The 25960-nt window shown below is 42.9% G+C and overlaps 1 protein-coding gene across 1 annotated transcript; it reads right to left on the bottom strand.

Annotated features, from left to right (window-relative positions):
- Positions 1-174: 174 nt before the first annotated feature.
- LOC138750900 (probable ATP-dependent RNA helicase DDX46) lies at positions 175-24507 on the bottom strand (the record flags this gene model as incomplete). Its single annotated transcript, XM_069913028.1, has 7 exons — positions 24382-24507; positions 16078-16269; positions 14359-14397; positions 13364-13492; positions 3567-3654; positions 2242-2407; positions 175-323 (listed from the first exon to the last, which is right to left on the bottom strand). Coding segments are annotated over exons 1-7 (780 nt in total), but the record flags the coding sequence as incomplete, so codon positions are not given.
- Between the last annotated feature and the right edge of the window lie 1453 nt (positions 24508-25960).

Below are 25960 nucleotides of genomic sequence, written 5' to 3'. Positions count from 1 at the left end.
CATTGGTGCCAAATTTCATGTGGTGTTCCAGACAAGATCTAATTTTGCACATGGTCTGAAAAGTGTTTCCAGTTGACAATAATTCAAGAAGACAGCTACATTTCTAAGGAATGAAAAGCAGCATCAACAGTGTTAAGTACTTTGCAGAGGGAAAGACTATAAACAAAAACCTACCTTCTCACTTCCTCCTTTTACACTTCCCATGTTAAATTTCTTCACTTCTTCCTTTATATCTTCCATGTATGCATCTAATGGGTCCAATTCTTCATTGTCATCATCTTCTTCTTCTTTCCTTTCACCTTCAATTATTTCATCTTCATCATCTGTTCAGATAAATAGTGGAAACTGACATCCAAATCACATTTTTTTTTAAAAACTAATGGCTAAATGAATTTTGCCAAGTGTTACGAAGGAGTGACTATCAAGAATAAACTTCAATACGAGCAGAGTTAAATTAAAGCTAAGGAAGGTAAACACAATGCTAGGTTCTTTCTTTCTGGTGTTTGGTTTAAATCCAGATCGTACCAAACAGAATTTAAAAAGGTCTTTCACTTATACTATTAGACCTGGACCTCGTTTGTCCACAATTATATTCAAATATTGCAATTAAGCAATGGTTCATATCATATTAATTTTTTAAAAATATATTCAAAAGTTGCAGCACAGACTGGCCTACGTATTCCCAAATGTCTTTTGGTTGTGGTGAACCACCTTTTTAAACCACCACATTTATTTGTATTTAAGGTAGTCTAACATGCTACACAATCATTTGTTCTCGTATTTTTGACACAGACGATGAAGTCATCAATGTGTTGACAAGTTATGACTGTGTTTCAGAGAGGACACTGAAGGAGTTAGTGCTCCCAAGCACATCTTGTGCTTTGATATGGAATAAGTTGCAAGTTTCGGCAGTTCATTTATTCACTGTGTTCCAATGAAGGAGAATGCAATTTTTCCACCTGCTGGGGTGATTAAGGAGTCCACTTATCTCTTCTTATTAATTGCCCCCTTGACACCTTTCCCTGATGCTGCAGGAAGAGCTACACTTGCAACAACACCTCCTCCTTCGCCACCATTTGGGGCCCCAAACAGTCCTTCCAAGTGAATCTGCAGGAATTATCCACTGCATCTGGTGCTCCTGTTGGCCTTCTGTACATCAGAGAGATTGGACACAGACTAGGACATCGCTTCGCTGAGCACCTTCACTCTGTCCACATCAATGACAGGGATCTCCCAGTGACTATTTCAATTTTTCCCCCCTCTCCCATGCTGACATATCTGTCCATGGCCTCATGTACTGTTAAACCAAGGCCACCCATAAATTGGAGGAGCAACATCTAATATTCCATCTGGGCACTCTCCAATCAGATGGTATTGACATCGATTTCTCCAGTTTCTGCTAGCCTACTCCTTGTTCTCCCTCTCTTCCCCATTCCTCTGTCTTTTTTTCCTTCAGTTCTGGTCCCCTTTCCTTCTCATTTCACAGAGCCATCCCCCTCCTCCTGTTTGCTGGTGTGCCCTCCCCTTCTTATCCAACCATTACCTCCAGCCAGTGGGACTGTGCTCCTCTCACTGCTCCTTTGCCCCCACATTTTGGTCATACCAGTTCAATTCGATTATCCAAAATCGGATTTTCCAAAATCCTAATTTATCCGAAAATTTTAAAAACAATTTGGATATACGAGAATATCAGAAACAAATCAGAAATCCTCAATTATCTAAAATTTTTTTATGGAGCCGAACTGACACGGGAAGTTGGCCTACCAGCGGCAGCAGGGACCTCCAGCTCCAGGGAAGGAGCAGGAACCACAGCCTCCCAGCAGGAGCAGGGCTCAGTGGGGAGGTGTTGGTGATCAGCAGCCAGCATTTTTTTTTTGGTGCGATTTAAACATTCTTTTAATGCTTAAAAAGCCATTCCTTGTTGTTTGCTATATTTTAAACACTGTTACAAGTGATTTGCTGTTGTTACCAGGCAGTTTTTAAAAAACAACCAGATCTCCAAAACAAATTTTATCCGACATAGGCCCGGTCCCGACCATTTCAGATAATCAGAGTTTTTCAGTATGTACCTTGAAGGGTTCAAGCCTGACACCTTGGTTATTTATCTTATCTTTGCTATATAAAATATACTGTTGAGTTTCTCCAACATTGTGTTTTAACTCAGTAATTATCTCGTTAATGTCCATTAGATCATATTGGGCATAAAATCATATGGCAAATAATCTATCAAAATTTTTTTACCATCATCATCCTCAAGACTCCATTTTTTGCCCTGTTTCATCTCTTCAAGTTCTCTCTTTATTTCACCAATATTTTCCACAACCTTTTTACGTTGTTCTTCCCTCCACTTTTCAACACGTTCTTTCCGTTTTCTCATTTCTTCCTCTAATTTGCTCTGTTCAAAATTCTGAGAAATTACAAGATTTTATAAATTAAATGTCATTATTCAGAAATTTCTCTGCTGTTGTCAATGGAGACATTAAGCCTTTATGGAAAATCAGATGCAAGGTGCTTCAGTTTTAAATGTAAATTACAATGAGTTAAAGGCATTATCAATGGGTATATAACCACAGCATTCTCAAAGCATATGTTATTTGATTGTGCAGATAATTTGTTTAATTGCTAAAATGTCATGCCACCTCAGGGAGTTGAAGACCTAGGAAGCATAGACTGGGTACAAAGAGTCAGCCACACAAGATTTAGAAGAATTTCTCTTTTCAGAGATTTGGGAATCTTTGAAATTTCTACCTCAAAAACTGCTTAATGCATGCCAATTACATTAAAGACTGAAGAGATATTTTAGGACTACATTGGAAATCAATAGTTAAGGGAACTGGACATAAAAGCTAAGGCCAAAGAACAATCAGCAACAATTGTATTTGGTTACAGAGCATTAATAACCTGCTACTGCCCATATTTCACAAGATATGCTTTGAGCAAAGCAGAACCACTCAACTGTGGAGAGCTATTTTGTGGCCAGTTCCAGCAAAATGAATAATCCAAGAAATAAGCTATTCCAACAGTGTGGGTCATGACACTCTCCACTGATGCTGTCTCTCTTGTGCTTATTGCACACTTCCATTACCTGCAACATTTTGTTTTGGTACTGAAAATTTCTAGTGGTTTTAATAAAGTAAACTCTTAACCAACTGCAAAACAGTAAGATAAACAGAAAATATTGTAAGTCTTTAGTAGTCTGGCAGCATCCAAGGAGAGAGAAAAAAAATAGATGAACATTTTAGGTTGATGATCTTTCATCACAAATTAGTGAAAAGCCATTGACCTGAACTGTTGCCTTCTCATGGATCCTCATCTTTTTCCAGCATTCTCGGTTTTTATTTACCAGGTTTCCAGCATCCATAACCATTTGCTTTTCGATTACTGTAAACTATAGCCATTTACTACTTCACTGTCTTTGCTTTGTGCAATTGATTATCACATTTCTTAACATTACACTGTGACTGCACTCCACAGGTAGATGAATTGGGTGAAAGGGGTTTGAGATACTCCTGTGTGATGAATGTTTTCCTTCAAATGATAGATTCTTTATTTCTACCTTCACTTACACTGACATCTTTGTCATCATCTTTCTCCTCCTTTTTCTTTTCCTTCACAGCCTCATTGGCAACTTCTACACGGTCTTTGGATTTTGATCTGTGAAAATATATAAAACATAATAACTTCAAGATGCACTGGGGTAACTCATGAAATGCTCATTTTCATCTTCTTCCATAGATGCTGTCTGTCTTAACTATTGATTTTTTTTCTGTTTATAGTTCAGATTTCAAAAAAATCATGTTTTGTTAAATGTTTTCATCAAGCCTTGAACAGGCAGAAACCTTCAACATCAATCAAAAGTAGCAGGTCAACTATAATAAACAATTACTATCCCAAATGGAACCAGGATACCCAGGACAGTTCTACATTAACTAAAGTGACTGAAAACCACTGTCTCTCACTGTCACTCACTCCAGTAGCATATTTTAGATTCCAAAAACCCTCTGGGTGAAAATGTTCTTCAAATCATCTGAACCTCTTACATCTTATTCAAACCTATGCTCTGTTGTTTTGGATACTTTCACTTGGAGAAAAGTTCCTTTCTACATATCCTATCTAACTGTTCATAATTTTTTTATACCTCTACGAGGTTCCTTTCAGTCTCCTCTAGGAGACTCACCTGCCTGGTCTAGCGTCATAACTAAAACACTTTCTTTGTACTCGAGCTGTGGCCAAAATAAAGTGTTTATAAAATTGTATTTTAAACATCCTGCTCATATGTTTTAATCCCTTCCTAATAAAGGAGAGCGTTTTCTTTTCTACTTTATCTACGTGTGGAGTCATCTTCAGAGAAATTTATGCTGAGATCCTTCTGATCCTCAATATACCTCAAGGCCTCATCATTCATTGTGTATATCCTAACCAGGTTAGCTCTCTAAAGTCACCAGGCTTCTTGAGATTAAATTCATCTGACAAATCTGCCCATTTTACCAATTGATCAACATTAATTTGGAGTCTACGACTATCCTTCTCGCTTTTAACAACACTTATTTTTATGTCATCTGCATATTTACTAGTAATATCATTTACACATTTCCAAGTCATTAAATGTGCTTAACAAACAGTAAAGGATGCTGAAATGTTACTACTGTTTACAGACCATCAATCACTAAACAACCTTCCACCATCACTATCTGTCTCCTATTACGAAAGCAATTTTACATTCAGTTTGCCAACTTGCTCTGGATCCCATGGACTCTAATCTTTTGGCTAGTCTTCCACACAAGTCCTTGTCAGAGGCCTTAATGACACCCCATACAGATACATCAATTTCACTGCCCTGATCAATATATTTTGTTACCTCAAATTAGGCAGACAGAATTCCCCCTAATAAAGCCATGCTGGCCATCTTCTATTAATTTCTGCCTTTCTAAGTGCAGATTAATCTTGACCCTCAGAACCACCCCCCCCCCCCCCCCCCCCCAGTATCCTCCCAGCCACTGATGTTAGCCTGTAATTCCTTGGCTAAATTCTCCTGAACTTGAATAAGGGTACCACATTGACTTCTCCTCTACCATAGTGGGCACAGCCTTAGCCAGATCTCATCTAATTCCCGCAACTCTACTCTCACTCCTCCTCTACCTGAACAGAGTAAGGATAGACTTGCTGGGTCCACAGCCTTCATTCTTCCAGCCTCTGTATTCAGTGGTTCACCCTTTGATATTTCTGTGAACTATGACAAGATTCTATCACTAGACACTTATTCCCCTTCCAACAATTTTCAGAATGGATCACCCCCTTTACAACTCCCTTGTTCACAATTCCAACCCTGTCTATCGCTCCCTTATAAGTGGAGATGCAATGCCTGCTCTTTCACCTCCTCCCTTCCCAACATCTGGTGATTCAAATAATCTATCCAAGTAAGGCAATGATTCACTAGCACTTCCAATTGGTGCACTGCATTCCTCTCTTTGGAGAAAAATAAATTGATTGATTGCTTTGACCCTGCAATCAGACCACAGTAGGCCACTGCTTTAATTCACCATCCCACTCCAACCTCCCAACCTGCAGTCTCATGCAATGTTATAAAAAGATGGAACTGTGTTATTATTAATCTGAAGGAAAATTATATCTATTTCTTGGAAAAGGCTTTCTGGGTGGACAGACACACACAATTACACAGAGAGAAGCCATTTTCCAAGATGCAACATCTGGAAAACAATAGAAATAACATTAGAATTGAATGGTTCATTCAATTGCTGGAACAATGGTATTGGATGAGATGGTATCTGTTCAAACAAGCTGGCTTTCCCTTCAAAGATCTATGTACACACAAAACCATCTTCAAAGATCTATCTACACACAAAGCCATCTGCTTGTGATCTGGGCAGACAACTCAGAAGCATTTGCTTGTTAATTTTTGGAAGAGAAGAACATCAAACAAAATCAGCAAAGGGATATATGTGATTAAAGACATTTCACAAAGACATCTTTAATATTACAGTAAGAAACATCTGAGGTCAGGAAATGCTGTAACGTCTAGTGAGAGAGGTACTGCTCTTATTGTATTCCCTTTACCATGGGAGATATACAAATCAGTGGCAACGAAGAGCCACTTCAGCTCTCTCTGAAAAGAACACTGTTTCACCATATCCATTTTTACATGGCCAATTCATGTAACCTTTGCTGGGATTTGTGAAATCATCGTGGAAGGAAACACAAGTTCTGAAGCCTCCATGCAAGAGAGGGAAATCATTCGTTTGAAGAAACAATTCTCCAAAAACAAACCTACAAGAATACGTGAGTTTGACAACTTATGAACAGCAGTAAAGACTTTGAGTTTCAACACAAAAGCTTTCTAAGACCAAAATAATCTCTTCAGAATTATGTCTAAATTGTAATGGTTTGGGTTTTGCTACACATTTCACAAACACATATACATTTGCGCATAGTGGGGTTAAGTTAGAGTTAAGTAAGAAGAGTTATTAATGAAAATTATTGTTTTGAAGATATCATTGTCTTGGTGAATTTCTACTGCTGCTGGTCTAGGTTCAAATTGGGGGTTCTTCTCAGATTTGACCATTTGATTGATTAATTTTTGATTTGTTTGGTTACGTTTCTTTTTGAAAGCCAATTAAAAGGCTTGTGTGTGTGGAATCAACAGCAATGGATATAAAGAGGTTTTTGGTATTGCCAATCTTTGCAGATTGGAAGGGGGTGAATTGCTTATCACTCAAGAGTTGGAACAGAATTAGTCGGAGTTATGTCGAGATAGTATGGAAATACAATAAATGTTAGATTGTGGTGGGTCACCACTGTAGCGAGTGATGAAGTAACAAAGAACACAAGATATGCTATGAGCTGATGAGCTGACTGGTTCAATAGCATTCTTACAGTCATTTAAATATCAGAAATTTGCATGCTCCCCACATCATGTGACTCCTGGGAATGACATAGCTCCCAGAAGCCTTAGCATCATTATCCCCTAGGAACTCCCGGGCCCACGGAGACCCACGACTCGAAGCTCTGGTGAGGTAAGTTGAGGAGTTGACACCCCAATCCTGTTATCATGAGTAGCAGTGGTCGATGGGCACCCCCTGTGCTGGGGGCATGCCACCAATACTGGCTGGTCTAGGTCCACATGTCCCAGCTTAAAGCGGTATACCAAAACTATTTCTTGCCTGCCGCCAATGTCTATAACAAAAGTGGAGCCATCATTCTGTACGACTTCGAAAGGAACTTCATATGGCTGTTGCAACGGTGTCCTGTGCGCATCATTGCGCAGGGACACATAAAGGCAGTCCTTGAGTTCAAGCGGAATGTATAAAATCGTAGATCCATGCCAGGTGGTCGAAATAGTACTTACCTTCTCCCTCAAGCATTTGAGTACCAAAGTGGGAGATTTCTGCTGCCCACGTACTGCCAGAATGAAATCTCCTGGGACTGTTAGGGGGACTCCGTACACCAATTTTGCGGAGGACATAGCCAGATCCTCGTTCGGCGCTGTAAAAAAAGTTCCACTAAGCCATTGGACTGGAGATGATAGGCCATTGACCGATGTAGCTCCGTGCCCAGCAACTGTGCGATTGTGGACTGTAACCTGGTCGTAAACTGAGCTCCTCTGTCAGAGGAGATATGCATGGGTAGTCCAAAACACACTATCCAAATGGCGAAGAGGGCTCTCACACAAGCTGAGGCAGAGGTGTCAGGAGAGTGGGACAACCTCTGGCCATCTCATGAACCTGTCTATTACTGTGAAGAGGTGAGTAATGCCCCGGATAGGGCAACAGGCCGATGATATCCACATGGATGTGATCAAGCCTGTGCTGCATTGGTCCAAAAACCTGTAGTGGGGCTTTGGTGTGGCGCTGAACTTTTGAGGTCTAGCACTGGATGCATGTCCTTGCCAAGCACTGACTTGCTTGCGCAGGCCTTGTCACATGAATTTGTCCGCCACAAGATTTGTTGTCATCCTAATCGAAGGGTGAGCCAAACTGTGTACAGCGTCAAACATCCGACGTCGCCATGCAGCAGGTACAATGGGCCTCTGTTGATTGGTGGATACATCAGAAAGTCGGGAGGCATTTGCTGGACCAAAGTGTATGTCCTCCAATTACAGCCCCAAAATGGCAGTGCAATATGTGGCCATCTCCTCATCTATCTGCTGAGCTGCTGCCAAAGCCGTGTAGACTATTCCAAGAGCAGGCAAATGAATGGAAGTGATGGCAGTGTGGGATAGTGTGTCGGTGACTAGATTGCTCTTACCCACAATATGCTTTATCATAGTCATAAACTCTGAAATGTAGGAGTGTTGTTGTTGTCGTGCCATGACATCTCAGCAAAGGCAAAAGTCAATGGCTTGTGATCAATGTAGACTGTGAACTCTCTGCCCTCTAGGAAATAGCAAAAATGATGCATGGCCAAGTAGAAGGCAAGGAGCTCCCTGTCAAAAGCGTTGTACTTCTGCTCCAGTGGCCTCAAATGACGACTAAAGAAAGCCAGGGGTTTCCAGGTGCCATTGATGAACTGCTCCAGGACCTCGCCTGTTGCAGTGCCTGATGCACCCACCATCAGAGCCGTTGGCACATCAACCTATGGGTGCACGAGCATAATGGCTCTCACTAGCGTTTCTATGGCATTCTCAAATCCAATCACGGCCTCGTCATCCCATTTCAGATCCTTTTCAAACTCAAAAGCGGCTGCATAACTGACTGCAGCTAGCACAAAACAATGGTAAAAGTTAATCATGCCAACCAACTCTTGCAGGTCCTTGATGGTAAAGGGTCTTGGAAATTTGCAGATGGCCTCGAACTTGGAAGATAGTGGAACCACTCCGTGCAGATTGATGCGATGGCCGAGGAAATTAATTGATGCAGGTTAAACTGGCATTTGGCCAGGTTGATTGCTAACCTGTGGTCATCTAGCTGCTGACGTAGTTGACGGAGATGGGCCTGGTGCTGCTGCCATGAGTGGCTGGCGATAAGCATGTCATCCAAATAAACAAATACGAAATCTAGGGCCTGGGTCACTGTGTCCATTAGTCATTGAAATGTCTGGGCCGCACCTTTTAAACTAAAGAACATACAGAGGAATTCAAATAGCATAAAAGGGGTAATTAAGTCAGTCTTAGGAATGTTGTCCAGGTGAACTGGGATCTGATGGTACCCATGCACCAGGTCAATTTTGGGGAAAATCCTATTGCCGTGTAGGATTGCAGAGAAATCCTATACATGCCGTAGCGATGTCATTCAGATGCTGATAGTCTCCACCCTCCAGAAGCCTTAGGTACTACATGCAGCGGCGATGCCCAAGGGCTGTTAGAGTGGCGAACAATCCCCATTTCTTCCATGCATTGGAATTCATCTTCAGCCAACTGCAGTTTATCCGGAGGCAGCCTGTTCACTCGTGTATGCAGGGGACATCCATATATCAGCACCAACTGAATCGTGATGAACCGAAACTGAGTGGAATCGTCTGTGACCCGTAAGTTCGGATGCTGCTGTTGTTGGAGGCCATGAGGAGGGCCCCTCTTTCCTGAAAATGTATCTAGATCGGAGGAGGGACCACACTAACTTCCGCCCCAGTGTTTGCCAAGAACCAATGGCCTGAGTGTCGATCCCAGAGGAAAAGAAGGTTGTTCTTGTGGCCAGTCAGCCTCAGTGTTCCCCGGATGTGTGCAGGGGGTACAGCAGCAATGGCTGCAGCTCCCCATCTCTGATGGTAATAGCATTACTGCTCTCTGTCAGTGCTACATCCAGCCAAGGCTGATGCCGCACCACTATTCAGAATGGGCAGAGTTTGTGCCCTTTGCTGAGGCACTGCTACGCATCAATTACTGCTTAGTGTGCCACAATTCATCAACATGGGCTGCTAGATGACAGGGGTCGCTAAAGTTGTTGTCTGCAAGTAGCAAACAATATCTTCTGGCATTTGCTCAAGAGAAAGCTGCTCATAAAACTGACAGGGCCTGTGTCCATCCATGAGCGCCAGCATCTCATTCATTAGTTTGGAAGGAGTGCAGTCACTCAGGCCATCTGTGTGGAAAAATCGTGCTACCCTGTTGGGTCAGGATAGGCCGAAAATACATATGAGCAGGTCTTTGATGGCTTTATACCCGCCATTGGCTGGAGAATGCCATAAGAAATTGACAATGTGCCCCACGATGTCTTGGTCCAGCGATGCAATGACATAGTATATTTAGCTGCATCATCGGTGATCTGGCACAGATGGAACTGGGCCTATGCCTGCTCAAACCAGACCTGTGGCTGTGAGATCTGAATACTGGTAAATTGAGTGCAATAGTGGGGTCCAAAATGTTGTTTGACCATCAGGGTCACCTATGTGGCGGGCCATCACTGTAACGAGCAGTGAAGCAACAAAGAACACAAAAGATGCTATGAGCTGACTGGTTTAATGGAGTTCTTTCAGTTGTTTAAATAGCTGAGATTTGTGCGCTCCCTGTCACAAGACTCCTGAACTAACGCAGCTCCCAGAAGCCTTAGCATCATTAGGCCCCAGAAAACTCCCGGGCCCACGGAGATCCGCGAATCTGAAGCTCCAGTGAGGTAAATAGTGGTGTGGTCTCCCACAAGATGAAGATTAGTTCAATATAATTTTCTACATCAATTATATCTTACGCTGCAGATATTAAATAAATTGAAGCCAGATCTATCAGATCAATGTTTTAGATCTGGCCAGGAGATAGGTATCTTTTAACATTCTACTTGGTCCTGCCCTAAAGTGAGACTTTTTTGGATAAACTTGGGAACTTCTTAAGAACAGGTTACAGGAATTAAATTTCCACAAAATCCAATGTTGTTTTTATTAGGCAATATTGTAGGGATAAGACTGAAATTGAAATTAACTCTATATCAAAAGAAATTTCCCAAGATTCTGTGTTACCAGTTGCAAGAAAATGTATAGCAGTAACATGGAAATTGGACTCTCATCTATATAGGAAACAATGAAATGCAGAAATACATAGCTGTGTTTCCCCTTGTGATTACTTATAATTTAAGAAATAAATATGATGCATATTTGAAAATTCAGCACTCGTATTTACAAATTGCAGGAATTAATTTATAGATATTTTCCCTAAACTTCAAGATCCCCGTTAACCTCCTTGAAGAATTAAAATATATAAATGGTTAGAACCATGTGGTAGGTGGTGTCTTCTTGACAATCAGGTTTCTTTTGCTTTTTTCTTATTATTCTTTCTTTTCATTTGGTCCTTTACCTGGGGCTACAAATGAGCCAACTTCTCATCCAAATTCTGCAAAATACTTGAATTATATTGACGAACTGGAACAATGTTTTGTTTGAGTGACTCTCACAAGAATCAGCTTGTATCATTGCATAATCCTCAAACCCTTCAATTTGTCCACAACCAGTACCTCTCCTGAAGGCTGCTTCTGGCTAACATCTTTTCTTTATTTGGGGATTTTTTTGCTGGGGGGAAGGGGTAGTAAGGTTTTTATACCATCATGTATAATAGATCAAGAAATTGAATACATGTTAAAGAATGACATCAGTAGTTGTTCTATTTCAGATTGGAGTTCACCTTGTGTCCTGGTGCCTTAATCAGATGGGACGGTTAGATTTTGCACTGATTATCGAAAAGTTAATGTGTAACAAAGGCAGATGCTTATCCTATCCCTAGAGGGAATGATTGTGTGGATAAGGTTGGAAAAGCTAAGTTTCTTATGAAGATGGTCTTATTAAAAGGTCACTGGTGTGTTCCCTTAACAGAGATATAGAGAAATGTATGTATTTGTAACACCATCAGGTTTATATGAATACAATGTTCTACTATTTGGTATGAAGAATGCTCCAAGAATATTTCAAAGGATGATCAATTCTGTGACAAGATTTAGAGCAGACAGATGCTTGTATTGATGATTTGGTCATGGGAATGATAGTTGGGAAGCACATATGTTTGCATGTCCTGCATATATATTGTTTGTCTGTATGTGCGTTATGTCTAGTTGAGTGTCTGCATGTTTTACACCCAGGACCAGAGAACACCAGAGAATTGTATTTGTGCAATCAGATGACAATAAACTTGACTTTTATGGAAACATGTTAGCCCTGAACTTTCATGATTTCATTTTTGAAAGACTTCCACCTGCACTGACACTTCAAACACCTGCCAGGCCATATTCTCCAAGTCCAGCATTGCCCCTTTTCTAGTCAGAGTGTCTATGTTCAAAATGCTTTCCCTGGGTACACATTAAAAATTCCACCCCCATTACAATAAAACAATCCCAGTTCATATTGGAGAAGCTATTATAATCCAGTTACTCCTGCATCTGTTTGTGATATCTACATATTTACTCCCCCTTTTGTACCCAAGGTCCACCTAAATGGCATAATTTGAAGAGCCTTTGAGGGTATCCTCCATCATTACCAAAGTAATGGATTCCTTAATCAATAATGCAACGTCTCTCTCTTTTACAGTCTTACCCCATCACACATGAAGATTCGATACCCATGAATGTTGACCTGCTAGTCCTGCCCTTCTTTTCAGTTATGCTCCTATGACCACAATCTTATATTCTCATATGTTGTCACTGCTCCAAATTAATCTTCATTATGAGCTACTCATATTAATAATGCAATCTAACCTTGCATTCTCTATCTGTTTGCCTACTGTACTGACTTAATTTTTTTTCAATATTTCACAACTCCTCCTTCCACAATTGTACTCTTCCTCCCATTTCTCAGTCAAAACAATCTGAACCTTTCTCAACATTTGATTAAGTGTGTCAAGTAGGCTGATGGATTAGTGGGAGATCATCAATTATGGACAACAGAATGTAATGATGGACTGATCAAATATTTGTTAATGGAAGAGGTACAGGTCTACTTGGTCCTACGATCACAGTATGGAAGCTGATAAAAGAGAAGCACATGAATCTCTAAAACCAGCGCTCCTGTTGTAAGTGGAGAATGCTGAAGGACTGATAAGCACATTATTAGTAATAAAACATGCACCATCCTATACATTACAACACACAGCAGTTATACTCGGCTTGCACCAGCATGGGGTCATCTGCATAGAACATAACAATACAATACATGCCGTTTAGCCCACAATGCACAGCTGGTAAAATAATAAATCAAAAATCAGTTAGTTGCCAAAAATTAATTGCTGCCAACTAAGTGGTCAAGTTATTGAATTAACCAAACAGCTCTTTGATTCAGACTAATGAAGATTAAAAACTTTGAAAAGGTAAAGGAGTTAATCTCAGGAGGAGGAATTAACCTCCCTTTATTCAACTGCTTCAACTAAGATCAAATTTGATCTTTAAAATCTTTTTCATCAGATATTTTGAACTAATTATTCTCTTAATCTTTCTTTCAATACCTTCTCTCCTTGCTTTTACTGCGGCTCCGTGACCGGGGTTGAGAGTGTGACCTACGGCTTCTACCTCTGCTTAACGATCGTCGTTTTTCTCGACTGCGAGATCTCCTCCTCTCCCGACTCCGAGATCGCCTACAATAGAAGTGCTTGCATTTTAATGACTGGAAAAATGAGTGATATACAATCTTCATATAGATGTTCTTTCAATTAGTTCAATGTTAGATTGTTAAACTTTGCAGTGGGAATAGAAAAATTTGAAAATACTGTTATCAAAATTCATCTTATATAATAAAATCTAAATGTAAACAGACATACATACCTCTTCCCTAAATCTAATATGACTTTCAATTGAGTAGTGAATTACCTATACCTATCACATGCAAAGTTGTAAACGGGTCACCCTTTCTCAACCAACCAAATGTACAAATTTAAACCTTTGTTTTGGAATATATTAAAATAACATTTTCAGTTTTGTATTCAGCTAAAGAAAAAAAGCAAAAAAAAACTAAATTTAACACAGAAACAAATTGTCCTGATGGCATAACAGCGAAAGATCTTCCATTTATATGTTATTGGCATTTGTACCATCTCCTAGCACACTTCTCAAGCAACAAATTGCCATTCTAGTGTATTAAACACTAAAATAGACAATTTGCACTTCAGGTTTCAGAGGGAGTAATGGTATAAATTACCAAATCATCTTTTTTTGGTTAGAGGTGAACAATAAAGGCTGGCCAAATCACAGTGATAACTTCCCCTAATATTCTTTGGAAATAGTCTTGGGGCCTTGCATCTGTCTCAAGGAATACACAGGACCTTAGTTTAATACCCTATCTGGAAATAACAGCACTTCCAACAACAATATGCTGTCTTAATATTGAAATTTCAGTATTTTTTAATATTCAAGACTCAAGGGTGGGAACAGAATCCACAATTTTCTGACTCAGGCAAGAATGTTACTGAGCCAAGACCAACAGTTTAAATTACTATCTACTCACTTTGATATGACCACTGACATTCTGCATCTCTGTGGGGTTCTGTGTAAGATAAAATTAAACAATTGGAAAGAAAGTGGAAAATAAAACACAGTCAAAACTAAATTATATTCATCTTTACATTTTGCAGTGGATATAAAATGATTACAATTTCTTGTATCCACAGTGCTACAAATGGAAAAGAACACATGGATAATCATCAGGCATGGTTCTGGTGGCAGCTGACGTAACTGCAACATTGAGACTGTTTTGGCTGCCAACTATATTTTAGTGTTAGAAAAATGGGATGTTTTTTTTAAAAAAAAAAAGAAATCTACTGCAGGAAAAAAAGAATCATACATAAAAACCCTGGCCAAAAAACTCATGTGCATTAAATCCAATCATAATCATTATTAACATTAATCTATCACGTTCTACAATGAATAGATTATAGAAAGGGAGCATAGATCTGGAGCAATTTATGCAACTAGATTAATTAGAGGATGTAATCCTGCTAAAAAAAATGCCAATAAGAGATAATAAAAATCTAAACTGATGCAAATTATTCTAGTAAATATCAAAATTAATATAATGAACATTACAGGATATGCTAACATTGGGAAGGAGCACTGATCAAAGCTCTCTGCAAATGCTCAAATTAATCATTAATCTATTTCACAATTTACCAGAAAATACAAGGCCATAATTCACACAGAAGCTCATATAAATGTTTGTTGCTCAGTTGCAAAGACAATCAATCTAATAATTCCTGTACTAGCCACATTATCAGAATAATGATATAAATCATTAGTTACCGTGAGGTAAAATCATCGTATTCTCAAGAAAACATGCAACTTCACCACTCCTATGCAATATTTTTCTAAGGTATAAATATTTTGAATCACAAGTATACATTTTCTGAATTTATTGAATGAATTAGGGAATGAAAATGCAGTATTTTCTACTTCCCACAATACAAAAGATGTCAACATAAAAAAACAAATATTTAACTCAACAATTTTATTTTGTTTATGCATAATTCTAATCAACAATACTAATAATTTCTCATATAACAATGAATTAAAGTTGGTAGGATAGCTCTGTACAATGCAGAAAAAAGAAATCAAATGCCATCTAAAGCAAGTAGTCACTTGATAAAAAAGCAGTCAATAACTTGAATGGCACTTATTTTAGCAAAATGAAATTTGATTAAGGATATGTGATTTAATAATTGTTTCACAGAATCTAGGTAGCTTCATTATAAATCATTAACACAGTGCCCTATGAATGTATATCACTGTAAATATTACAGCTGCTACTGCTCAAACTGTCATCTAATAACACAATACAATTCAGCTTCTGGGCCTGAGTAAAAAGGAATGGTAGAAATTATAACACATTTATATTTTAAACTGATTAAAAATTCAAAAGAGGCATATAAATATGTGGCCATTAAAAAAGGATAAATGGCTACAGAATATTTCATAAATCCAAATCATACTGGGTTTTTTTTAATTCACCCACCAACAGGATACTTTTATGAATTATTATTGTCACCACATTTAATCCCTCTTCTAGTGTCAGACCAATTTAATACCTTGTCATTTTCGTCCAAATACCACGTGCTTGATTCTAAAAAGTATTTGTGAAAAGTTACACTGTTAAACAAAATATCGATGACATTCCATTACCTACTACATTAAACTGAAACATTGATAATTCACAAAGGCTCAACGTCCTCACCTGAGCCTTTTTCTTTCCCGTGACCTTGACCTTCTCCTATCTCGACTTCGAGAGCGATCCCTTCTCCGATCACGCTCTCTGCTTCGCGAACGACCCCTGATGTCCCCAAGCTTCGACCGCTTCTCAGCAGGCGACCGACTCCTGGAGCGGCTTCCAGAACGGCCTCTGGATGCAGATCGCTTCCGGTAATGTCTGGAAAATTACACATATCAATTTCAGAAAGGCACTGTAGTCTGTCTTAGACAATGCATCACAAAGAATAGTATTGGCACTTACCTGAAATTAACAACATTCTACTCAGTCTTCATCTTGCATTTTAAGAGTAACCTCTAGTTCTAGTTTCCTCTCCACATTCACCCTATTAACACTGCATAGGATTTTATGTTTTAATTGAGTCACAATTTACACTAAAATCCAGAGATTACAAGCCTAGCTATTTCAATCTTTCCGGAGTCAATATGCCCATACAAGGTAATGGTTTCCATCAAAATTGATTTTCTGAGCTAAACGTTCTAGTAAAATTCCCTACTGGCTTTATCATATTCTTCATAAATCAATATTGCTTTTTCCATTTTGCTTTCTCTTCTAAATATTACATATTTTGGTCTACTTAATTGCCAACCTATTGAGTTCCTCCAGCATTTTGTACTCCTCTAATTTCCAACCTTGATCATTTCATAACCACGTCTCTGTAATGACTGTTTTATTCAATTTAATTGTTTCCCTTAATTTTGAGTTATGGCATTGTTAAATCATGTAACTTTCAAATCAAATCAAAATAAAACGTGCCAGGGCTGTAGGTTAATGGGATATTTTATTTAAAATGTTTTCCATATATGTAATTAATAAACAATTATATAAAACAATAAGAATTAAAATTTCAATCATTACATGATGATTATAACCCCTCCCCTTTCCTCCCATACCCTCCCTCCCTCCCTAAACCCCCACCCCAAAGAAATTTTATTTATAAATATTATATAGTAATATAAAGAAAAAGAAAAGAATAAATAGCAACATGGATTGCTCGGAGGATCGCTTTCCAAAGCACAGAACTCCAACAAGGTTTATATGATCAATTTAGGGAAGAAGATTAACACAGGACTCAGGAGGCTAGAAGAACACCACTACATATTTATACCTAAAATTTACAGACATGGACTCCAAATTTAAAAATATTACCATATTTATTTCTCAAATTGTATATATTTAATCCCCAAGGGGATACAGCTTTGAATTTCTGTATTCCACCTTCCCATACACAAATGTGAATCTGACTTCCAGTCTAGGTAAATTTATCTGAGATAAATACCTATCATTTAGAATAAAAATTCTATAAAAATTCATTTATTTCTTGAGGTTTATAACTAACAACATTCAAATCATTTTTAATTACATTAATTTTTCTTGAACCTGTTCTGCTTCTAATTGCCATGCAAGTACCTTATGTGATTGTTCACCTAGTGATGTGGTTGAAATCCCATGTTGTTGCAAAGTGTCTAAATTTCTCTCTGGTGAACTGGGTGCCATTGCCTGACAGTAGAGTGTGGGGGGGTGGGGGCCATGCACTGAAAAACATCTTTTTAACTTGATAATGACGGCCGACGAGGTGACGTTGGGTAAAAGGTCTATCTCAAACCATCTAGAGTATGAATCTTCAAGAACCAAATACTGTTGACAGTGCCATTTGAAGTTGCCACGGTTGACATGGGGAGGTCTGGCACCACATGAAGCTGCAGCAGCTTTTTGTTGGTGCAGTCTGGTGCTATTGCACACCGAGCAAGCTCGTACCTCCTGGTCTATGTCCTCAGTTATCCCTGGCCAAGAAACTATGTCTCTAGCCCTGCGTTTGGTTGCTTCTGCCACTGGGTGTCCTCTGTGCAGGATGTTGACATAAATCTTTTGCAGTGAACTCAGAACTACTGTACTCAGGCCTTTCATGATGAGTAATTCGTCCCGTAATGGGAAGTAGGGTTGCAATTCAGGTGGTCGACTGTGCTGCTTGTCAGGCCAGCCGCTCTTGATAAAAGTGCTCAGTCCATGTTCTGTCTCAGTTCATCCAACCAGGAAGAGGAGATGTGCGTTACTGTCATTATATCAGACACGTCCTCTTCCTCAGCTTGCTGGATCGTGCATTTTCTGGGAGCGTGAGATAGCGCATCGGCTAAGTGCATTCCTTTTCCGCATTTGTAAATTAAAATCACTTTGTATTTCTGAAGCCTGAGTATCGTTCTCTGTAATCGTGCAGGGGGCGCATGGATTGGCTTTTTCAGAATTGTGACCAGAGGTAAGTGGTCTGTCTCTACGGTCACTAGTCTACCATAAATGTAGTCGTTAAATTTTGAGCAGGCGAAAACTACTGCCAACAACTACTTCTCTATTTAGGTTTATCTGGTCTCCGTAGTGGTGAGTAACCTGGATGCGTAAGCCACTGATTTCCCATCCTGCAGACATGTTGCACACAGACCGTACTGTGATGCATCAAAGGATAGCATGACTGGTCTGCAAACGTCGTAGTACGCTAGAACAGGTGGGGATGACATATGCCTTTTTAATGCGTGGAATGCGTTTTGCAGTTGCTCCGGCCAGGACTAAACCACATCTTAGCGGGGCAGTAAGATCACTGGTGTTCGGAATGAACTTGCTCGGGTAGTTGAGCATGCTCGGGTAGTTGAGCATGCCCAGGAAACATTGTAGCACTGTCACGTCTGTCGGTAGTGGCATTTCACTGGTTACTTTAGTCTTTGAAGGGTCCACCTTCAGGCCTTCTCCTGTGAAAACATGGCCTACATAACGAACCTGGTTTAGCTGAAACCTGCATTTACAGGGTTGAGCTTAAGATTAACCTTCCGGGCTTTGACAAGTACCTTTTTAAAATTTGCATCATGTTCTTCCAATTTTTTTGTCACCCATGAGTATGTCATCGACAATGATGGCACAGGGAATCCGCACAAAGATTTGCTCTATTGATCTTTAAAATACTTCGCTGGCTGAACTGATTCAACATGGCATTTGCAGGAATCTGTATCGGCCGAAACTTGTGCTGAATGTAGTCAGCAGTAATGACTTGTAATCAAGTTTGATTTGCCAGAAGGAATTATTTACATCCAAAACCGAAAAAACGGTGGCATCGGCCATCTGCACGGTAACTTCCTCCATGGTACGCATTGGATGGTGCAGTCGTTTTAAAGCTGTATTGAGGCCTCTCGAATCGATGCAGATCTTAATCTCCTGGTCATCTTCTTTCTTAGCAGCCACCATGGAGGACCCATTCGGTGGGCTCGAAGACTGGGGTAATTACACCCAGGTCCTGCATCCTTTCCAGCTCGGCCTTAACCCTGTCTTTCATTGCTATTGGTATATGGCGTGCCAGACGAACCACAGGCCTCACTTCTGGGACGAGCTCAATAGGTTGAACTTTCTCGTGACATGACATTGCACTTGGCTCTAGTGTCAACTTTCATGTCTGTTGCTTTACCATTGATCTTCATTGTTACAAATGCTTCGTTATTCCTTCTGATTCTTGTTGGGTCTCCTACCATCTGCAGAGTCAATCCATCAACATAATACTTGTCATCCAAGATGGTTTGTCCTTACTCAGGTTCCAACTGGTTAATCATCCTTTTGTATCTGGGTCTCGGGGTGAGTTGCTGCCTAGCTCTGCAGTATCTGCTGAAATGGTTCCATATCCGGCATGCTCTGCAGTGCTGGCCGAATGCCAGGGACATCTCTCATTTTGCCACCTGGTCTCCACCTCAGTTGCCACACTCCGTCCTGGGTAAGAGTGTAGCAGGACTTGGTTGGCTTCATCTTCTGGCCACTGCCTGTTCGCAGGTCCCGCCTGGACTTCATCTATGCTCGTGCCTTGCAGCTGCAGAGGGACTAGCTTTTTGCTGTTCTCCTCCGTGGTTTCTTGAGCCATACACGAGGAGATGACCTTTGCAAGTGTTAGTTCATTATCTCGCAGCTTTCTCGTGCCTTCGCCGCAGATCATCCTGTTTTTAATCAACTCAACACAAGAGTGCTCCGAAGTCACAGGTCCTTGCCCTGATTTTTAAGTCGCTGACATACAATTGAATCGACTCGCCAGGCTTCTAGTATTAAATCTGCGCCTTTCCATTGTTAAGTTATTTTGTGGATTGCACATTTCTCAAAATTTTCTTTGTAAACACTCAGGATCCTCTCTTAACTGAACTGGACTGATAACAATACCCCCTTCACACATCTCGTTTGCATATACAAATGACCTTTGCCTTTCGATGGCTTGAAAGCTCGCTAAATTTTGTAAAATGTACGCTTTGTCTCAGGCAGACTTATCATTTTGCGCTGCCACAATGAAAATGTCATATTCTTGTTTGAATACGCGCCAATTCTCGGCCACATTGCTTTCAAACACGAGCAGGACAGGCCCTTCTGAATCTGTCTGCCATTATGGCTTAGTCACAAATGTGTTGCAAATGTGGCGTTGGTTACTCACTTTTCATTTCAAGGCTTCAGTTTTAGACTTCTGAAACCATGTTGATGCATCAAATAACCAGACAACACAAAACGGAAACCTCTGACGAATGCTTTTCTGTTAAATTTAACAATACAATGTATAACAGGATCCCCTGGAAAAGGCGTCCGCCACCATCTCCTTTTTCAACTAGCTCACTTCGTGGGGACTTGCGCATGAGCAACAGCATCGTGGCAAACACAGTGGCTGCAGCAGCTGTCTACAGGATGGGGCAGGAGCAATGAGGGGAAGGAGCAGGGGTTACAGATGGGGAGCAGAGAGACAGAATCCTGAACTCCCTTCAGAGATCAAAGGCAAACTTTTTCAGGGTAGGCATCCCTTGAAGAGCTGTCACAGAGTTGTTGTAGTAGTCAAAGTAAATCACAAAAAACACTCTTCACATCACCTGGAACAGATACAACCTCAGCATGTGGCAACACTTAGTACACATGTATTTTGGTTCTAAGCAGGGACTGATACAGCTACACACAAAAGTGGTCAACAGGATGAGGGCTACATTGGGTACACCCTTCCCCCATTGTCAAACCATTTGATCCATTCCATCCTGAATCTCTATAAGAACTAGAAGATGGCTCAGGTAATTGCTAGGGTAGTGGAGCAAGGGATGGTCACACCTGGGCCATATATAGCAGCACTGTGAACACCTGAGACCCAGTGATCAGTTACTGGCTCTCACTGAGTCCCAATATTTGGTGAATCTTGCCTATCCACTCCAGCCAATTTATGCTACATGACTCAGTCCTTCCAAACCTGATACCAGCACATTCAAGTGGAGACTTGATGGTGAAGAGAATGCCAGACTGGTCAGGCCATTCGACAAAAAGCCTTGCTGTTTACCCTGGCTTCCAATGCCTGCTCAAACTGGTTGCAGTTGCTGTTATTCAGACTGGAGGTCTACAGCCAGTGGTGTTCAAAAGGAATTGGTGTTGGGACTCATGTTATTCTGATGCCTAAAGAAATCTCTTGGTGCCTGCCACATTGACCACCGCCAGTGGGCTGATAACGCCTCAAACCGTGCATCTTGGCGCCTCACAGTTTGGCAGGCAGCAACCTCCTTTGAAGAAGACCGCAGAGCCCACCTCACTGACAAAAGGCAAAGGAGGAAAAACCCAACACCCAACCCCAACCAACCAATTTTCCCCTGCAACCGCTGCAATCGTGTCTGCCTGTCCCGCATCGGACTTGTCAGCCACAAACGAGCCTGCAGCTGACGTGGACTTTTTAACCCCTCCATAAATCTTCGTCCGCGAAGCCAAGCCAAAGAAAAGAATGGATGGATAAGTAGGTGGGTGGGTTAATAACTTTCCAAATGATACAAAGATTGGTATAGTTGTGGATAAGGTTATCAACGAATACAATGCTATAGATCAATCACGTATATAAGCAGAGAAATAACAAATGCAGTTTAATCAGGACAAGTGTGAGACATTGCACTTTGGGAGGTCAAATGTAAGGGGAATGTGTAAGTTAATGGTGGGGGTCTTTGAAGTATTGATGTTTAGAGGGATCTGGGGGTCCTGACCCATAGCTCTTTGAAATCAAGTGGATAGACTGGTAAAGATGGCATATGGTATGCTTGGCTTCATTGGGCAGAGCATCAAGTATAAAAGTATGGTGTTATGTTGCAGTATATAAAACATTTGTTAGGTCACACATGAAAAACCAAGAGTGCAAATCTGGTCACCCCATTACAGGAAAGATGTAGGGGACTTTGGAAAATGTTCAGAAGAGATTTACCTGAATGTTGCCTGGTTTATAGGATATGGTCATGGGGACAGATTGGGCAAACTTATTTTCTCTTAAGTGAAAGGGGGGGGTGGGGGGCTGATAGAGGTGCATAAAATCATTCATGAGAGGCAATGATTGGGTGGATATTCAGATTTTTCCCCTCCTGGGCTAAAGTATTATACACAGAGGACATGTGTTTAAGGTGAGGGGAAAGAGGTGTCAGGGAGATGTGTAAAGCAGATATTTAACAGAGGTTTCTGAAAAAGGCAGCAGGAATAGTAGTGGAAGCAGATACAGTATTAGAGTCAATAGACTTGTGAACATGAAGGGGATGGGGGACATATCGATTAGGTAGGTGCAAACAGCAGATTTTTGGTCTAATTTGTCCATAATGATCAGCCCATTTTCATGGGCCGAAGGGCCTGTTTTGGTGTTGTACTGTTCCATGTGAACTTGACATTGAATTACACTTAGTTACCAAAGGAAGATTATGTTCATATCGAAATAAAACACATCTCATCCCGCACCAACACGTTTAATGGAGACAAAAGTGCTCGATTATTAACAGCAGCAAAGTCTCAGGAACCAACTCCAAACTCCAAAGAGCCTTTGCCTCTTTCTCAACGCAGTGGGGATGGTCGATGGCAGCTCTCCTGCCCCATCCAACGGGCCAGTCCCAGAGCAGATGGTGTGTACATCCCGCACCGGACCCTTCCTGGGCACCCCGCTCCCTTCCAGAGCAGATGGTGTGTACATCCCGCACCGCTCACTTCCTGGGCACCCCGCTCCCTTCCTGGGCACCCCGCTCCCTTCCTGGGCACCCCGCTCCCTTCCTGGGCACCCCGCTCCCTTCCTGGGCACCCCGCTCCCTTCCTGGGCACCCCGCTCCCTTCCTGGGCACCCCGCTCCCTTCCTGGGCACCCCGCTCCCTTCCTGGGCACCCCGCTCCCTTCCTGGGCACCCCGCTCCCTTCCTGGGCACCCCGCTCCCTTCCTGGGCACCCCGCTCCCTTCCTGGGCACCCCGCTCCCTTCCTGGGCACCCCGCTCCCTTCCTGGGCACCCCGCTCCCTTCCTGGGCACCCCGCTCCCTTCCTGGGCACCCCGCTCCCTTCCTGGGCACCCCGCTCCCTTCCTGGGCACCCCGCTCCCTTCCTGGGCACCCCGCTCCCTTCCTGGGCACCCCGCTCCCTTCCTGGGCACCCCGCTCCCTTCCTGGGCACCCCGCTCCCTTCCTGGGCACCCCGCTCCCTTCCTGGGCACCCCGCTCCCTTCCTGGGCACCCCGCTCCCTTCCTGGGCACCCCGCTCCCTTCCTGGGCACCCCGCTCCCTTCCTGGGCACCCCGCTCCCTTCCTGGGCACCCCGCTCCCTTCCTGGGCACCCCGCTGCCTTCCTGGGCACCCCGCTGCCTTCCTGGGCACCCCGCTCCCTTCCTGGGCACCCCGCTCCCTTCCTGGGCACCCCGCTCCCTTCCTGGGCACCCCGCTCCCTTCCTGGGCACCCCGCTCCCTTCCTGGGCACCCCGCTCCCTTCCTGGGCACCCCGCTCCCTTCCTGGGCACCCCGCTCCCTTCCTGGGCACCCCGCTCCCTTCCTGGGCACCCCGCTCCCTTCCTGGGCACCCCGCTCCCTTCCTGGGCACCCCGCTCCCTTCCTGGGCACCCCGCTCCCTTCCTGGGCACCCCGCTCCCTTCCTGGGCACCCCGCTCCCTTCCTGGGCACCCCGCTCCCTTCCTGGGCACCCCGCTCCCTTCCTGGGCACCCCGCTCCCTTCCTGGGCACCCCGCTCCCTTCCTGGGCACCCCGCTCCCTTCCTGGGCACCCCGCTCCCTTCCTGGGCACCCCGCTCCCTTCCTGGGCACCCCGCTCCCTCCCCGACACAGACACGCTGGGAGGAGAGAGGGAGCCAGACGATCGGGAAGGTTGGCTCCGGCATGAGGAGGGACTGCCGTGCGCTTAGCAGACGCAGACGCGGCCTAAATGACCCCCGCCCCCATCCTTGCATACGCTTCCCTCCAATGTCGGCAGCTCTCCGCGCGAACGCGCCGCGATTTTCTGTACCTGGATTCTCTGCCCATCTTGGACAGTGGCGGCCACGATCCTGCGGCGACAAAACAAGGGCCTCTCCGCCGCCAGCTCCACAGTTCCGTCCTCACGGCTCGCAGAGGCCTGTCTCCGGCTGCCTGCGCCCTCTGCCGGCTGGAGGACCAAACGGCATGCAGGCGGCGCGGACCGGGGAAGACCGTGAGAAACCATGGGAGGGATTGGGGGAAAAGGTGCAATCGGGTAGAAAATAAAGGGAGAATAAAAAAAAAAGCCAGCTCCCCACCATGACTACCAGCCCCCCCACATCTCCATCGGGCACACAAAACTCGAAACGGTCAACCAGTTTACCTATCTCGGCTGCACCATTTCATCAGATGCAAGGATCGACAATGAGATAGACAACAGACTCGCCAAGGCAAATAGCGCCTTTGGAAGACTACACAAAAGAGTCTGGAAAAACAACCAACTGAAAAACCTCACAAAGATAAGCGTATACAGAGCCGTTGTCATACCCACACTCCTGTTCGGCTCCGAATCATGGGTCCTCTACCGGCACCACCTACGGCTCCTAGAACGCTTCCACCAGCGTTGTCTCCGCTCCATCCTCAACATCCATTGGAGCGCTCACACCCCTAACGTCGAGGTACTCGAGATGGCAGAGGTCGACAGCATCGAGTCCACGCTGCTGAAGATCCAGCTGCGCTGGATGGGTCACGTCTCCAGAATGGAGGACCATCGCCTTCCCAAGATCGTATTATATGGCGAGCTCTCCACTGGCCACCGTGACAGAGGTGCACCAAAGAAAAGGTACAAGGACTGCCTAAAGAAATCTCTTGGTGCCTGCCACATTGACCACCGCCAGTGGGCTGATAACGCCTCAAACCGTGCATCTTGGCGCCTCACAGTTTGGCGGGCAGCAGCCTCCTTTGAAGAAGACCGCAGAGCCCACCTCACTGACAAAAGGCAAAGGAGGAAAAACCCAACACCCAACCCCAACCAACCAATTTTCCCTTGCAACCGCTGCAATCGTGTCTGCCTGTCCCGCATCGGACTGGTCAGCCACAAACGAGCCTGCAGCTGACGTGGACTTTTTACCCCCTCCATAAATCTTTGTCCGCGAAGCCAAGCCAAAGAAGAGCAGATGTCATAGACCAACCGCAATATATTTTTAATTAATAACTATTAATAATATACTATCTTAACTCTAAACTTAACCCCAACTATGAGTAAATGTATATATGTATGTGTTGTATGTGTTCGGCGGGCAGCAACCTCCTTTGAAGAAGACCGCAGAGCCCACCTCACTGACAAAAGGCAAAGGAGGAAAAACCCAACACCCAACCCCAACCAACCAATTTTCCCCTGCAACCGCTGCAACCGTGTCTGCCTGTCCCGCATCGGACTTGTCAGCCACAAACGAGCCTGCAGCTGACGTGGACTTTTTACCCCCTCCATAAATCTTCGTCCGCGAAGCCAAGCCAAAGAATGGATTACCCAAACCATTGCAGTTTAGGCACGATTCTGAAAAGTCAAATTCAAAGTTCAGTCTCAGAAATCTTGAGTTGAAACTCAGAACTTTTAAAACTGGTGTTCA

Source organism: Narcine bancroftii, unplaced genomic scaffold, assembly GCF_036971445.1.
Source record: "Narcine bancroftii isolate sNarBan1 unplaced genomic scaffold, sNarBan1.hap1 Scaffold_30, whole genome shotgun sequence".
In the NCBI taxonomy this organism is placed as follows: Eukaryota; Metazoa; Chordata; class Chondrichthyes; order Torpediniformes; family Narcinidae; genus Narcine; species Narcine bancroftii.
The sequence above is the reverse complement of the archived record's forward strand: the minus strand, read 5'-3'. Positions and strand labels throughout refer to the sequence as shown.